Source organism: Nerophis lumbriciformis, linkage group LG32 (genome assembly GCF_033978685.3).
Source record: "Nerophis lumbriciformis linkage group LG32, RoL_Nlum_v2.1, whole genome shotgun sequence".
In the NCBI taxonomy this organism is placed as follows: Eukaryota; Metazoa; Chordata; class Actinopteri; order Syngnathiformes; family Syngnathidae; genus Nerophis; species Nerophis lumbriciformis.
In genome coordinates this window covers 16,686,429-16,704,335 of record NC_084579.2, presented here as the reverse complement: position 1 = coordinate 16,704,335, position 17,907 = coordinate 16,686,429, and the positions used below count along the sequence as shown (strand labels likewise).

At 40.4% G+C, this 17,907-nt stretch overlaps 1 protein-coding gene across 3 annotated transcripts in view; it reads left to right on the top strand.

Moving 5' to 3' along the window:
- brinp1 (bone morphogenetic protein/retinoic acid inducible neural-specific 1) overlaps positions 1-17,907 on the top strand; it is a 498,298-nt gene that overhangs the window by 231,999 nt on the left and 248,392 nt on the right. For all 3 annotated transcript variants that reach the window (XM_061927310.1, XM_061927308.2, XM_061927309.2), the window contains exon 2: positions 186-453. In XM_061927310.1, the coding sequence (XP_061783294.1) occupies positions 236-453 (218 nt within the window). In that variant the 5' untranslated portion in view covers positions 186-235. The remainder of the gene's footprint in view (positions 1-185; positions 454-17,907) is intronic.

Genomic DNA, 17,907 nt, shown 5'->3' with positions numbered 1-17,907 from the left:
CAGTCGGGTTGCCGTTAAATCGATTAAATTAACGACAGGCAAAAACCCAACAAAATTTAATAGGGAACTGCAGTAGCATCTTTCTGTTTTTTTTCCTTCATGGTACAATCGACCTCATGTATTGTCTTTCTCTCTCCATTCCCACCCTTCCTTTTTTGTCTTCTTCCCCCCCCCCCCCCCAACAGGTCTCCGCATAATGGAGCGAGAATGAACAGAGAGCGGCTGAAAAAAAAGCATGAACTGGAGGTTTATTGAGGTCATCTGCTTCCTGTTTATATGGGACCATATAACAGTTCGGTCTTCCCGCCAGGACCCGTTGGCCACTGAGCAACATGTCGCCAAGCAGTATGACTGGCTCATCTCCGACCGCGGACCGTTCCACCACTCGCGCAGTTATCTGTCCTTTGTGGATAGATTCCGCCAAGGATTCACGACCAGATATAAAATTTATAGGTGAGTACGTTTCGTCGTCCTCTTCTTCTTCTTGTGAGGTGTTGCAAAAAAAAAATAAAAATGCTGCAGAACATATTTCACCTGCTGAGTATGCATTTTTTATTATCGTGCGTCGTCACTCCTCATTAGGAATTGATGAAGCTGCTTTTTTTTTTTTTTGAGGGAGGGGGGCATTTTCAAATATCACAACCAGCACAGAACAACAATCAGAAAGTAGTTTTACCACAGCAAAAGGTCTCCATAAATAGAGGCCTGCATTTATAGCTCTATTTTTTTTTTTTACAGCACTTAAGTCCATGGCGCCGGCCAGCCTTTTATTACATTGCGTCACACACTCACGCCCACATGCACGCACTGATGGCGGGGATGCAGGGGCTTGAGAGTTCCGTGTGTTGCACAAGGACACTTGGACGTGTCGCAGGAGGCGGGACCAAGCAATTACACTGCAAAAACTGAAATCTAAGTAAGATTACATATCTCAAATAAGGGTAATATTTGCTTATTTTCTGTCTGATAAGATAATTCTTCTCACTAAGCAGATTTTATGTTAGAGTGTTTTACTTGTTTTTAGTGTTTTGGTCCTAAATGATCTCAGTAAGATATTACAGTGTGTAGCTGAGATTTTATGACCTATATTGAGTAAAACATACTTGAAACTAGAATATCATTTGTTGCAAAGCTGTGTCATCAACACTCACAAGTACAAAACTACTTTTTTAAAGGCCTACTGAAACCCACTACTACCGACCACACAGTCTGATAGTTTATATATCAATGATGAAATCTTAACATTGCAACACATGCCAATACTAAAGAGCAATTTTAAATGTTGCGCGAAATATCCTGCTGAAAACGTCTTGGTATGATGACGCCTGCGCGTGACGTCACGAAATGTAGAGGACATTTTGGGACAGCATGGTGGCCAGCTATTAAGTCGTCTGTTTTCATCGCAAAATTCCACAGTATTCTGGACATCTGTGTTGGTGAATCTTTTGCAATTTGTTTAATGAACTATGGAGACAGCAAAGAAGAAAGCAGTAGGTGGGAAGCGGTGTATTGCGGCAGGTGTTGTGCCGGATAACGCACCCCCGCCGTAGAATGCACCCCCTGACTGTTGTGCCGGATAACACAGACGGTGTTTGATTGTTTACATTCCCGGAAGATGACAGTCAAGCTTTACCATTGGCCTGTGGAGAAGTGGGACAACAGAGACTCTTACCAGGAGGACTCATACAAACAAATACTTTTGGCAATTTAGTGTATATTAGTCGCACCGGACTATAAGCCGCTGATCTATACTTTGTGAAATTAAACATTTTCAAATGTTTAATTACATTCCTTAACTGTTTCCAAACGACAGTTAAAACAGCGGATCAAACAAAACAGAAGTCATCGTCATGGACCCACTATCTGCGGAAGCTAGATCTCCAATCAGCTAAACAGACTCAAAAACTCCACAAATTAGCTGCACTGTTTTATAACCGTAAGAAAAATGTAGAGGCTTAGAGTCTGGCATTTCTGTCTTTTTAATAACATTTATTAAGTCGGCAACAAAGAGTATCAAGGCAACTCTGAGAAAAAAGTTAACGTTGCAAGAATAAATGCACACTTTTAACAAGTAAATGTCAACATTCCTAAGCAATAAAGTGCAGCCGCTGTCTTTCAGCCTCCTCTGCATAGGACCTTTGGTTTTGGTCTATTTCTTTTGTCAATATTACACATTTCCGGAAATAAAAATAGCCCCTGCAGAGGACAGATATATTAAAGTGCAGATAAAGCACAACTGAATTTTTTTAACAGTAATATTGATAGCGATAATAATAGTGCAAGATAAAGTGGTTAGGAAACAATGAATGTCTTTGACCACCTGCTTAGGTGGTTATTTTTAGCTGAGAGGAGCTGATCCACACTGTGCATGGACACACATAATTAGCTGCTAGCCGCTTGTCAGCTGGGGGACTAAAAATGAATACCGTGTCAGCCAGAGGGAAATGGCATTTGTGATCAGCATTAAAAGGCATTAATCAACAATTTTGCACATCCCTTTTTAACAATTTATATTGTACAACACAGCAGCAGCAGAACCAATGTTGCAATAGCGGTAGGGAGAAAACTGCTGAGCCAGCATTCATTCCAATGACGAGTTTATTTCCCCTCTCATGCAATCCAAATTATTATTAAAATGAAAAAAGTTCAGGTGCAATAACAGTCTCTCTCCAAATATGGCCTGCTTCCAATGAACTCCCTTGACCCTATAGCTCTTGTCTCAAAGTAGGTGTACTGTCACCACCTGTCACATCACGCGGTGACTTATTTGGAGTTTTTCTGTGTTTTCCCGTGCGTAGTGTTTTTGTCTATTTTGGTGGCTTTTCCTGTTTTGTTGGTATTTTCCTGTCTTCCTTTGAGGGCTATTCCCCGCACCTGCTTTGTTTTAGCAATCAAGAATATTTAAGTTGTTGCTATCTTTTTAGTGGGGACATTGTTGATTGTCACGTCATGTTCGGATGTACATTGTGGACGCCGTCTTTGCTCCACAGTAAGTCTTTGCTGTCGTCCAGTATTCTGTTTTTGTTTACTTTGTAGCCAGTTCAGTTTTAGTTTCGTTCTGCATAGCCATTTTTAATCTTCAATGCCTTTTCTTAGGGGCACTCACCTTTTGTTTATTTTTGGTTTGAGCATTAGATACCTTTTTACCTTCACACTGCCTCCCGCTGTCGTCTGCATATTGTGATCATGACAAATCATCGTCGTCTCACACAACATGTTCCCGACATCTACAAAGCAATTAACTACTGGCTTCCACCTACTGATATGGTATGGTACAAGATGGTTACTATGCCGAGCTCTAGACAGTACCGACACGCAAAAACGGCACATTAGTTGCACATTATACTGGTTTGCAAAAAATATTTTTAACCCAAATAGGTGAAACTGCATAATCTCTCACGGTACACCAGACGGTATCTCACGGCATACTATTGCAAACACTGCTGTACACACCTTGGCTGTAATTAGAGCATTTATTATACTTACTGTAATTTCCACTTCACAGTAGGACATGCTGACTTATGATCATATTCGATGTTTCTCTCACCCTCCTGCAAACTCACAATTGCAGGACAAGGAAAGCAAAAAGAACAGAGTCAGAATATAGGATTAAACTCGCTCACCACGTTGCTTTGACTGTTCCCCTCCTGGGTTTGTTCTGTCTCGCTCCTCAGTGTCTCTTGGAAAGTCGCCACACTGGCTTCACTCCCCTCCGGGTTCCGTACCTCAGTATTGTCCCATGAACAGTAAACAAGACATTTGCATAATGTGTATCTCGAGCGGGGTGTTGCACGGGGAATGAGATTCTCAGAGGCAAGACTTCTGAAGCCAGACAGTGCAGAGTGCTGTAGCGGTTTATTAAAACGTACAGTCGTGTGTTTGCATGTAAACCTGCCGTGCCCTGGTCTTGCCTTCCCTTCCTAACAATCCATTTGTAGCTTTTTAAAGAAAAGTTTTTTTCCATTCGTCAACCCCAAACATAATTAAAATGTATGGATCAAAGACAAGTGATTGCCTCAGTGATTGTTTTTTCCAATCAAAGCTAATAGACACTGTTCAGAAGCTGGTACCGTTAAAGGCCTACTGAAACCCACTACTACCGACCACGCAGTCTGATAGTTTATATATCAATGATGAAATCTTAACATTGCAACACATGCCAATACGGCCGGGTTAGCTTACTAAAGTGCAATTTTAATTTCCGCGCGAAATATCCTGCTGAAAACGTCTCGGTATGATGACGTCAGCGCGTGACGTTGCGGATTGTAGAGGACCTTTTGGGACAGCATTGTGGCCAGCTATTAAGTCGTCTGTTTTCATCGCAAAATTCAACAGTATTCTGGACATCTGTGTTGGTGAATCTTTTGCAATTTGTTCAATGAACAATGGAGACAGTAAAGATGAAAGCTGTAGGTGGGAAGCGGTGTATTGCGGCCGACTTCAGCAACACAAACACGGCCGGTGTTTCATTGTTTACATTCCCGAAAGATGACAGTCAAGCTTTACCATTGGCCTGTGGAGAACTGGGACAACAGAGACTCTTACCAGGAGGACTTTGAGTTGCTGCGGCTTCCAAACATTTGATCGCTTGCCCGTACGTGCGTGCCGCTATGTGCATGTCACGTACGCAACTTTGGGGACTTTGGGGAAATATATGTGCTGTATGGACTTTGGGGAGGTGAACGGTACTTTGGGCTGTGGGATTGAGTGTGTTGTGCAGGTGTTTGAGTTGTATTGGCGGGTTATATGGACGGGAGGGGGGAGGTGTTTGTTATGCGGGATTAATTTGTGGCATATTAAATATAAGCCTGGTTGTGTTGTGGCTAATAGAGTATATATATGTCTTGTGTTTATTTACTGTTTTAGTCATTCCCAGCTGAATATCAGGTCCCACCCGCCTCTCACAGCATTTTCCCTATCTGAATCGCTCCCACTGCCCTCTAGTCCTTCACTCTCACTTTCCTCATCCACAAATCTTTCATCCTCGCTCAAATTAATGGGGAAATTGTCGCTTTCTCGGTCCGAATCGCTCTCGCTGCTGGTGGCCATGATTGTAAACAATGTGCAGATGTGAGGAGCTCCACAACCTGTGACGTCACACGCTACTCGTCTGCTACTCCCGGTACAGGCAAGGCTTTTTTATCAGCGACCAAAAGTTGCGAACTTTATCGTCGATGTTCTCTACTAAATCCTTTCAGCAAAAATATGGCAATATCGCGAAATGATCAAGTATGACACATAGAATGGACCTGCTATCCCCGTTTAAATAAGAAAATCGCATTTCAGTAGGCCTTTAAAAGAATATAAAACATTGTTTGCTTCAAATATTAGCAGAGAGCATGTTTGTAGGCTACAGGGATGTACAATTTAGGATTCTGAAGCAGGGATAACCGGAGTACTTGTTACTTAAATGGCTGAGAGGATGGCGATATTTGAACACGGGACAACCGTATGGAGGAACTTTATTGAAGTTGAAGTACCAATGATTGTCAAACACACACTATATATGAACCAGCTTGGATCATTTCCTGCATACAGTATGGAGAAGTGTTGTCCCGATACCAATATTTACCAATTATTTTGATACTTTTCGGTACTTTTAGGTCCTTTTCTAAATACAGGGGACCACAAAAACTTGCATTATTGGCTTTATTTTAACAAAAAACTCATAGGGTACATTAAACATATGTTTCTTATTGCAAGTTTGTCCTTAAATAAAATAGTGAACATACAAGACAACTTGTCTTTTATTAGTAAGTAAACAAACAAAGGCTCCTAATTTAGTCTGCTGACGTATGCAGTAACATATTGTGTCATTTTCCATTCTATCATTTTGTCAAAATTATTAAGGACAAGTGGTATTAATCTACTTGTTCATTTACTGTTAATATCTGCTTACTTTCTCTTTTAACATGTTCTATCTACACTTCTGTTAAAATGTAATAATCACTTATTCTTCTGTTGTTTGATACTTTACATTAGTTTTGGATGATACCACAAATTTACCAAGTCGTTACAGGATCATACATTGGTCATATTCAAATTCCTCATGTGTCCAGGGACATATTTCCTGAGTTTATAAACATCATATACATTTTTTTAAAAACGAACGAAGATTTTGTGATGCTAAAAAATATTGACGTAATCATAGTAGTAACGACTAGATACGCTCCTGTACTTGGTATCATTACAGTGGATGTTTGGTGTGGATCCACCAATGGCGTTTGTTTATATTGTAGCGTCCCAGAAGAGTTGGGGCTGCAGAGACTTCTGGGAATTTGTTCTGTAGTGTTTATGTCGTATTGCGGTGCAAGTATTTTCCCAAAATGTGTTTGTCATTGTTGTTTAGTGTGGTCTCAGTATATGGCACAAATTTATGACAGTGTTGGCGCCGTTCATACGGCCATCCTTAGTGTGACATATATGACTGTTCAGTAAGTATGACTTTATTCACATGTGATTAGTGTGTGTAAAGTTAAGATGGGCGTCTTAATGGTTACTGATCGGACATTATGAAATCTTGTCTTGACTTCATCCAATATAGACAAGTTTTAACACGTCCATTAACATGACCTCGGTGTGCTGTGGTGTGTAGTGAAGCATGTATAGCTATCACTCGTCCTGCAGGGATGATACTTGAAATAAACCTACTTGATTTGTCTCCCTGGAGGCAAGGATTAGTGATTAAGAAGTAGTTACAACACTGCTGACTGCAGACGGACATTGGCCGCTAGCTAGCTAGATTGCCATGTCTTAGGCCCCGTTTACACTAAGCCGGATAAGGTAATCCAGGGTAAATCACACCTAACCTTATCCGTGTCCACACACAATGCCACCGTTTAAGACCCTTTCCTCCTACGCATGCGCGGGAAAAAAAAAAATCATATAGTCACCTCTGACCTGGAAGTGTATTCTTTCTATCTGCGATGGTATAGAAAATGGCTGCTCTTGTTGTGAAGAAGAGAGAATTCTTTGTGTGGTCTGACGAAAAGGTGGAGTTACCCTTTAAAGAGACTCAAGACTATAAAACCTCCATGGCGGCGAGGAATGTTGATTGGGAGTCCACGCCATCGAAATACGGGTACATTCTGTCGCGGTTTTTGGAGTGCTACCCATCGCCGATAGAGGCTAGCTTGAGCAGCAAAGATTTTCCCCACCAAAAGGAGGACACAACTAAATGATGGCCCCACTATGGACTGGACTCTCACAATATTATGTCAGACCCACTCGACATCCATTGCTTTCGGTCTCCCCTAGAGGGGGGGGGGGGGTTACCCACATATGCGGTCCTCTCCAAGGTTTCTCATAGTCATTCACATCGACGTCCCACTGGGGTGAGTTTTTCCTTGCCCTTATGTGGGCTTTGCACCGAGGATGTCGTTGTGGCTTGTGCAGCCCTTTGAGACACTTGTGATTTAGGGCTATATAAATAAACATTGATTGATTGATTGATTGAAAGGTATGTTTTTGTGACAAGGTTATCCTGTCTTAATTTAACCACACTTCCTGTGTGGGCGCGGTCTTTCTAACTTCACTTCCTCTCCGAACTCACTTTGTAAACGATCAATGAAGAATTACACTGACTTACCCGTGTAAAAATTTAAAGGGGAACATTATCACCAGACCTATGTAAGCGTCAATATATACCTTGATGTTGCAGAAAAAAGACCATATATTTTTTTAACCGATTTCCGAACTCTAAATGGGTGAATTTTGGCGAATTAAACGCCTTTCTAATATTTGCTCTCGGAGCGATGTGACGTCGCATCAAGAAGCAATCCGCCATTTTCTCAAACAGCGAGTCAAATCAGCTCTGTTATTTTCCATTTTTTCGACTGTTTTCCGTACCTTGGAGACATCATGCCTCGTCGGTGTGTTGTCGGAGGGTGTAACAACACGAACAGGGATGGATTCAAGTTGCACCAGTGGCCCAAAGATGCGAAAGTGGCAAGAAATTGGACGTTTGTTCCGCACACTTTACCGACGAAAGCTATGCTACGACAGAGATGGCAAGAATGTGTGGATATCCTGCGACACTCAAAGCAGATGCATTTCCAACGATAAAGTCAAAGAAATCTTCCGCCAGACCCCCATTGAATCTGCCGGAGTGTGTGAGCAATTCAGGGACAAAGGGCCTCGGTATCACGGCAAGAAATGGCGGCAGTTTCTTCCCGCAGATGAGCGAGCTAAACCCCCTGGATGTCTTGGCTCACACCGTCCCTTATGCCACCGAAGATGATCAAGAGAAGAATATCGACCCTAGCTTCCCTGGCCTGCTGACATGAGGGTATGTCTACAGAATATATTAATTGATGAAAATCGGGCTGTCTGCACTCTCAAAGTGCATGTTGTTGCCAAATGTATTTCATATGCTGTAAACCTAGTTCATAGTTGTTAGTTTCCTTTAATGCCAAACAAACACATACCAATCGTTGGTTAGAAGGCGATCACCGAATTTGTCCTCGCTTTCTCCCGTGTCGCTGGCTGTCGTGTCGTTGTCGTCGGTTTCGCTTGCATACGGTTCAAACCGATATGGCTCAATAGCTTCAGTTTCTTCTTCAATTTCGTTTTCGCTACCTGCCTCCACACTACAACCATCCGTTTCAATACATTCGTAATCTGTTGAATCGCTTAAGCCGCTGAAATCCGAGTCTGAATCCGAGCTAATGTCGCTATAGCTTGCTGTTCTTTCCGCCATGTTTGTTTGTGTTGGCTTCACTATGTGACGTCACAGGAAAATGGACGGGTGGTTAAAATCAGGCACTTTGAAGCTTTTTTTAGGGATATTGCGTGATGGGTAAAATTTTGGAAAAAACTTCGAAAAATATAATAAGCCACTAAGAACTGATTTTTAATGGTTTTAACAATTCTGAAATTGTGATAATGTTCCCCTTTAAACGATGGTTTAGTGTGGTTGAAACGGGGCTTAGGATAAATAATTATTCGTTAAAGGGGTTAAACGACTTAGTGTAGATATGACCTTAAAACACCTCTTCCTGAGGGCGTTTCAGTGTTATAACCTCACCTTTATCTTTAGCTATTAAGCCAAAATTCGTCCGTTCTCCCTTTTCTGTCTACACACTGTGTCTGCTTGTAAGTACTCAGTGATCGTGCGCTACCGAACATGCTCGTCTGCATGACACGACGTGACGACAACGGGTGGGGAACCGGTACTTTTTAGAGGCAGTATAATACCGAGTATGGTTCATTAGTTTCGCGGTAACTGGGTATCACACGGCACACTGAGAAAGCTTAACCTATTTTTACTAAAACAATCTAAAAGGTTAATATGGCTGGCTTCTCTTTCTTTCCCTCCATGTATCTGCTTTCTTTTTTGTATTTCAAGTTATCATTACATATATGTATTGTTGCATCTGAACAATTGTATTGTTGATGATAGAGGTAATTGTTATTATTCATTATCAATAGTGCTATGTCTATTGGTATTTGTATTGCTCCATTATTAGTGTAATAATGTTCATTGTCATTTCTGTATTATTATTTATTTCACTAACTGCTTCTTTGCTATCACTTTTACCATCATATTTGTACATATCCTATTTGCTGATATTGTTCTATTGTTGTTGTTGTTGTTGTGTTTGCTGTTGTTGTTTTTGTCTCTCTGTCTTATCCCCCTCTTGTCCCCACAATTCCCCCCTCTGTCTTCTTTTTTTTTCTCTTTATATCCCCTCCTGCTCCGGCCCATCTGCACCAAATGATAATATAAATACATTTAATAAAGTCAAATACAAATAAGGCAACAAGAGAAGCATCCCACACTTTTCTTTTGTAAAGTAGATTTGTACAGCCGATACGGGCATCAACTATATGATTTGCCTGAGAAGCTGGACAGGACAAAAAAAAAAAAAAGTATTGCGGTACCATACTGTCATGATCTGTGGCCCCGATCATGTTTTGTTCTATTCTGTTAGTTTTGGACTCCCTTAGTTCCTGTTTTGTGCACCCTTGAGTTTGTTTTAGTTACCATGGCTATTTATTATTTTCACCTGCCTCTGATTGGTGTTCGGGACGCTCACCTGTTCCCCGAGCACTAATCAGAGGCATTATTTAAGCCTGCCTTTGCCGGTCAGTCGGCCTGCCTCATTGTTTGCTTTTGCTACAGTTACATGACAAGATTCCTTGTCTTCTTGACTATGCTAAGTGTTAGCCTTAGCTTCGAGTGCGATCGGCACATTTTTCCCTTCGGCTTGTTTTCTGTTTTTGTACTTCTTTGATTTTTGAGGAATAAATCATGTTCCTACCTGCCCGCCTTGTCCGGAGTTGTCCGTCTGTATCCCGGGGGAACGAACCCTGCAGTAAGCTGCGACCCCCCCACCCCCGCTGTGACATATACTAATACCGGTATGTGACTACTATATCAGTGGTTCTTAACCTTGTTGGAGGTACCGAACCCCACCAGTTTCATATGCGCATTCACCGAACCCGTCTTTAGCGAAAAATAAAATGTCGTATTTTTTCAAATTCAAGACAAAGTTATATGTTTTTGGTATCACTTTAGTATGGGGAACATATTTTAAGTAACAAAGACTTAATTTTGTCAGGCTTGTCCCTGACAGTCTGGCCTTGTTTTAGTTTTTCCTCTGTGTTTGTTTTATTTCCTGTCAGCACTCCTATTTTGGTTTAGTTTCCTGTTTGTCTCTCTGAGTGTTGTCCCCTCAGCTGTGACTGATTAGCATCTGGCCACACCTGGTGTCAATCAGCCAGCTGATATTTATACCTGCCCTGCCCTCCAGTCACTGCTGGATTATTGTCATTTCTACTTGTCGATGTCAGTGTAGCTGGATGCGGTAGCGGTAAACTATATTCTGTAGCTGTTTGTAGCTTGCTGTCTTTTTGTTCCTCGTCTTCCAGTTCCTGTGTCCCTGGCAGCCTGTTTCCTGTTCCTCGTTCCTGGTTTGTGTTTTTTCTTTATATTTTTGGACATTAAATAATGTTTTCCCGCTCAAAGCCTATCGTCATCTCTGCATCTTGGGGTTCGTCACCAACAAAACCTGACAGAATAATCCAGCCTAGTACGAACCCCGCGGAGATTTCCATGGCGGAGAGGCTTAAAGGGGAACATTATCACCAGACCTATGTAAGCGTCAATATATACCTTGATGTTGCAGAAAAAAGACTATATATTTTTTTAACCGATTTCCGAACTCTAAATGGGTGAATTTTGGCGAATTAAACGCCTTTCTATTATTCGTTCTCGGAGCGATGACGTTACTGAAATGGGCTGTCTGCACTTAAAGTGCATGTTGTTGCCAAATGTATTTCATATGCTGTAAACCTAGTTCATAGTTGTTAGTTTCCTTTAATGCCAAACAAACACATACCAATCGTTGGTTAGAAGGCGATTGCCAAATTCGTCCTCGCTTTCTCCCGTGTCGCTGGCTGTCGTGTCGTTTTCGTCGGTTTCACTTGCATACGGTTCAAACCGATATGGCTCAATAGCTTCAGTTTCTTCTTCAATTTCGTTTTCGCTACCTGCCTCCACACTACAACCATCCGTTTCAATACATGCGTAATCTGTTGAATCGCTTAAGCCGCTGAAATCCGAGTCTGACTCCGAGCTAATGTCGCTATACCTTGCTGTTCTATGCGCCATGTTTGTTTGTATTGGCATCACTGTGTGACGTCACAGGAAAATGGACGGGTGTATATAACGATGGTTAAAATCAGGCACTTTGAAGCTTTTTTTAGGGATATTGCGTGATGGGTAAAATTTTTAAAAAAACAAGCCACTGGGAACTGATTTTTAATGGTTTTAACCCTTCTGAAATTGTGATAATGTTCCCCTTTAACAAAGCTTTAGAATTGATGGCCATATAGAGGAAAAACTAAAACATGGCCAAACTGTCAGGGACAAGCCTGACAAATTTAGAGTTATTTGGTTAGGGTTAGGGTTAGGGTTAGAGGGTTATGGTTATTTATAAGTACTTAATAATGACTAGTTAAGAGCCAATATGTTACTAATTGGCATGTTAATAAGCAACTAATTAATAGTGAATATGTTCCCCATACTAAAGTGTTACCATGTTTGGTGCACAAAATGAACCGTGCATGAACATCACCTTGTTCAAAGAACAAAACCAACACAGTGCATGAACTCAAAACAAATTACACACCTGCAAATCAGTGTGACTTCTGCTGTTGCCGTATCCGTAATACGCTGATAGGGAGAAGTTTTTATTTACACGATGAGTCGGGTGTGTCTTGACCTCCGCCGAACCCCTGAGCCCGACTCACCGAACCCCTAGGGATTGATCGAACCCAGGTTTAGAACCACTGGACTGTATGATGACGATAGTCCTGGTTAAAACGTCACATTAATGCGAATGCTGATTTCATCCTTCTGATCAGCATGGACACAAATATTCACCGAGAGGTGAACAGTGGAGAATATGAACTGGTACAAATTGCCTGTTAGAGTTTTTCAAGTTGAAGCAGCAGTATGTCATGTTCAATGATCGGCACATCTTCGAGCAGAGAGGCGAGGAAATCAGCGACATCAGCCGGCGTAGTGTTTTGTCAGAATGAAACCCGCACGATCGCCCCGCCACACTCTCTCCTCTAAACGGCAATGAGCGGCGAATAGCTTTGTAAATTTCCCCGGGGACTTTGTCGGCCTCGGAGACTTAGCGGTTGGTAAAGTGGTCGAATCAGATTTGCAGAGCGACACAAAACTCTTTTTTTTGTTTTTTTTGTTTTGTTCCAAGTTCTTTTATTACGGACGATTACCCCTGAGGCGCGGCGCGCGGACAATGCCAACGTGACGGGCGACAAACAAATCTGGCCCATCTTTAATAAATGCGGGCACGCTGCCTAATCTGAGGATAAACAGCGCTTTAGGAGGTGCCAGCCTCTTGTCTCGTCCTCTGAAAAGGTCAGCGCTGCTCGGAGGGGACTGGATGCGTACGAGGAACCAATTATCCTCCCCTCCAGACTTAAGTGTCTCCAAAAAAAAAAAAAAAAAGAAGACGTTGAAGTAATCATCAACACTGGCTCGCCTTTGATTGTGATCTTGAAGCCGCTTGCTGTAACGCATTCATGCGGCACAATAAAAAAAAGTGTCGCACACTGGCTGTGTATCAATGCAGTTAGCGCTCGCTGTTTTGCTCACACTTGCGTCGCTCGCGCTCTCCCTTGTACTCCATTATGGCCTCCAATGTCTTTCATATGATTCTCCGTTAGGTTTTTGTTTGCTCTATCTCGGCTCCTCGTGAAAATCCAATATAAATGCAAATACGGTGACCATTAATGCATTTTAAAGGCCTAAAAAAAACAAAAAAAAACGACGCCATTGTGCTGTAATCAAAAGGCGCGAGGTGGGAGATGTTATTTTGGATGAGAAATATTTATGAAAATGCACAGCCCCTTGATTGATCGCTCTTTGAACAGGCGCCCGTCAAATCCGCTAAATATGCCAGCCCCTGCAATGACACATATCAAATAAAGCAACCCGTCTTTTGAATCATTCAGAAAAAAAAAAGACAGACAGTGCCTTTTTATATGCTTTAAAAAGCCCATGGAACATATATACCGCTGGCAGGCATACATACGCTAATTTAAAATGGAAAATAGGTCCATGGCGTATTTTACGACACCATTTTCGCTTTCCTCTGTGTAATATTTATCATCACAATGCTAAATTACTGAATGAAAATTGCCTGCACGTACACAAGTGGCGGTGCTAATTATGGTTTATGATTTCTATTCAGAGTCCCCCAGCCCCCCTCCTCTTCTTTAATTTGCACCATACTCGAATATCAGCACTAAAATTTGGAGAACAAAAACCAAGAGGGAGTACTTATTGACTACTATAGCAGAAGAATGCTATCTTTAACGTCCCTTTTAAAATATTTTAGATTAACCCTGTTAAATGGGGTGGAGGGGTTATTTATCAGTATCGTGCTTCAAAACCTGCTTCAAAAAGCTGTGCACTTCGAAACATGCTCATTGTGGCCATGAATCCTGGCATCTTCATTTTGAAAAAATAAAATAAAATGACTGATTATTTTAATAATTTTTATTTTGTAGGTTCACTCTTTTTTTCTTTCTTTTTTTTCTCAACAACAACATTAACTCTCCTGAGTTAATGTTGCTAATTAATTTGAATTAATTATTATTTATATATATATATATATATATATATATATATATATATATATATATATATATATATATATATATATATATATATATATATGTATCAATCAATCAATCAATCAATCAATCAATGTTTATTTATATAGCCCTAAATCACAAGTGTCTCAAAGGGCTGCACAAGCCACAACGACATCCTCGGTTTGTTGTTGTTGTATAAAATGGTTCAAGTTTAATGTTTATAGTTTACAAAATGATTAAAAAAATAAATAAAATACACAATATTAAAAAAAATTATATATATATATATATATATATATATATATATATATATATATATATATATATATAAAATAAATAAATAATACAAGTAAAATAAAAAATAATTAAAAAAAAAATATATATATATATATATATATATATATACATACATACATACATACATACATATATATATATATATATATATATATATATATATATATATATATATATATATATATATATATATATATATATATTTAAATTTTTTGAATTATCTTTTTATTTAATTTATTTTTTTAATCATTTTTTTAAACTATAAACATAAAACTTGAACCATTTTACACAACAACAATCGTCATCATATAGTCCAGTGGTTCTTAACCTGGGTTCGATCGAACCCTAGGGGTTCGGTGAGTCGGCCTCACAGAGGTAAAGACACATCCGACTTATCGTTTAAATAAAAATTTCTCCCTATCAGCGTATTATGGATACCCCCAAACAATGTTCCCTCTAATTTTCCATCTGATTTGCAGGTTGTTTGATTGATCTGTTGAAACTTTTACCAGCAGATTGCAAAGGAAGAGAATACATTATATGAAACAGTACAATCTACACAGTACAGTACATATTTCGTACAATTGACCACTAAAGTTTTTCAAATTGTTTAAGTCGGGGTCCACTTTAATCAATTCATTGTAATATGTGTAAAGGGTGTCATTTGTTGTGAGTTCATGCACTGTGTTGGTTTTGTTCTTTGAACAAGGTGGTGTTCATGCACGGTTCATTTTGTGCACCAGTAAAAAAAAACTGCGACTTACAGTCCGAAAAATACGGTAATACGAGTTCATGTTTTACAGTCAGTACAGATTGGTGTCCTATCGCATTGTGTTGTGCGTTACAAACTCAAACGAGTTTCATGCTGACGTAGAAGCTAGCTTATCTCTTGCCGTAGTTAGCTTCTACGGCTAATACCGTAGAACGCTGATGTGTTACTACGATAGAAAATTACTTCCTCAGTGTTCGCTCTTACAATAACAATGTCGCTACAGTTTGGTTATCATACAGGTTACGGGACGTAAACTAAGTCTTGTTGATGGTTTTTGAATACAATTTTAACGTGATTTAGTGGTCAAATTGAATGCTCCCATTAGCTGCATTGCTAGTGTGGAGAATGCATATATGTTTAAGAGTTGTTTCTTTATTCATAGTCATGTTTAAATCAGCTAGTATTTTTCCATTTATACTCTGTATACTTGTCTCTATTTGTCTGCAGATGTCTGTGTAGTGTCTTAGGCATTGGAATGCGGGAGTTGGAGTACTCCCTTTTTATCTTATGTGTATTAGAACAATGAGGCTGTATTCCTTTCTGGACAGGGTGGGAGCTGTTTTCGTATTCAATAAGTTGAATGTTAGACCATTTCGAGATGTCGGTATGACCGCATTGGTATGGACTGGTCTCCTAAAGCTTTAGTAAAACTTGATAATATTCTTATTCTGTCTTGATGGTCCTTCTTACTCAACATATATGTCATCTGAAAGAACTTGGGATTGACCAGTGACTTTAATTCCCTGAAAGGGAAGACTGGTCAGACGCAACACTAGCCAACAAGAACTAGCCGAAAAAAACCCTAAAACTTTTGTCTTTTTGCCTATTATAAGGATTATGAGTGGTAGGCAAAATTCCCCAAAAAATTCAGTTTCCCTTTAACACATAAGGAATTTGACTTGGTAGTCTGTGCTCTAGTGATTCAATGCAACAAACAAGGAAAAACACACCAACTGTGAGAGCACAGTATTACCCCGTGGATCACAGTGACTATCAAAAAAACACGAAGCCGGTGGCGCACAATTAATACAAATCAGAGGTCAAAGTGTTAAGCTGCTCATTTCCACATTGTTGGCTTCGAGCGAGTCGCCGCACGCAACATTAAAGTACCACTGATAGTCACACACACACACTAGGTGTAGTGAAATTACCCTCTGCATTTCACCCATCCCATTGTTCCACCCCCTAAAAGGTGACGGGAGCAGTGAGCAGCAGCGGTGTCCGCGCTCGGGAATCATTTTGGTGATTTAAAGGGGAACATTATCACAATTTCAGAATGGTTAAAACCATTAAAAATCAGTTCCCAGTGGCTTATTTTATTTTTCGAAACATTTTTCAAAATGTTACCCATCACGCAATATCCCTAAAAAAAGCTTCAAAGTGCCTGATTTTAACCATCGTTATATACACCCGTCCATTTTCCTGTGACGTCACACAGTGATGCCAATACAAACAAACATGGCGGAAAGAACAGCAAGCTATAGCGACATTAGCTCGGATTCAGACTCGGATTTCAGCGGCTTAAGCGATTCAACAGATTACGCATGTATTGAAAACGAAATTGAAGAAGAAACTGAAGCTATTGAGCCATATCGGTTTGAACCGTATGCAAGCGAAACCGACGAAAACGACACGACAGCCAGCGACACGGGAGAAAGCGAGGACGAATTCGGCGATCGCCTTCTAACCAACGATTGGTATGTGTTTGTTTGGCATTAAAGGAAACTAACAACTATGAACTAGGTTTACAGCATATGAAATACATTTGGCAACAACATGCACTTTGAGAGTGCAGACAGCCCATTTCAGGCGCGCTAAGAACATATATTTTTCCACAATTTCAGCACTCAGGTTAACCATACCTAAATAGACACAAAATACTGCATTACACAAGACTACCCGAATGTACTCGAATGATTGAAAAAAATAAATGTTTTTAAGTTAAATTATTGGTAAACACAGTTTATGTCTAATAATTTACGTAAAACCGCGAGTAATGAATAAAGTTTTCATCAATTAATATATTCTGTAGACATACCCTCATCCGCTCTTTTTTCCTGAAAGCCGATCTGTCCAGTTTTGGAGTTGATGTCAGCAGGCCAGGGAAGCCAGGGTCTTTATCGTTGGAAATGCATCTGCTTTGAGTGTCGCAGGATATCCACACATTCTTGCCATCTCTGTCGTAGCATTGCTTTCGTCGGTAAAGTGTGCGGAACAAACGACTTACCATTTCGTCGGCTTTCCCCACACCCTCGTATTTTGAACAAATTTCGTCCAATTTCTTGCCACTTTCGCATCTTTGGGCCACTGGTGCAACTTGAATCCGTCCCTGTTCGTGTTGTTACACCCTCCGACAACACACCGACGAAAGTGAGAAAATGGCGGATTGCTTCCCGATGTGACGTCACGTTGTGAGAGCGAATAATAGAAAGGCGTTTAATTCGCCAAAATTCACCCATTTAGAGTTCGGAAATCTGTTAAAAAATTTTTTTCTGCAACATCAAGGTATATATTGACGCTTACATAGGTCTGGTGATAATGTTCCCCTTTAACCCCCAATTCCGACCCTTGATGCTGAGTTTTTATAGTCTTTGGTATGACTCGGCCGGGGTTTGAACTCACGACCTACCAATCTCGGGGCAGACACTCTAACCCAAATCAGCACTGAGATGCCATGACAGGTTGAAGACGCACAGACGGGCCTT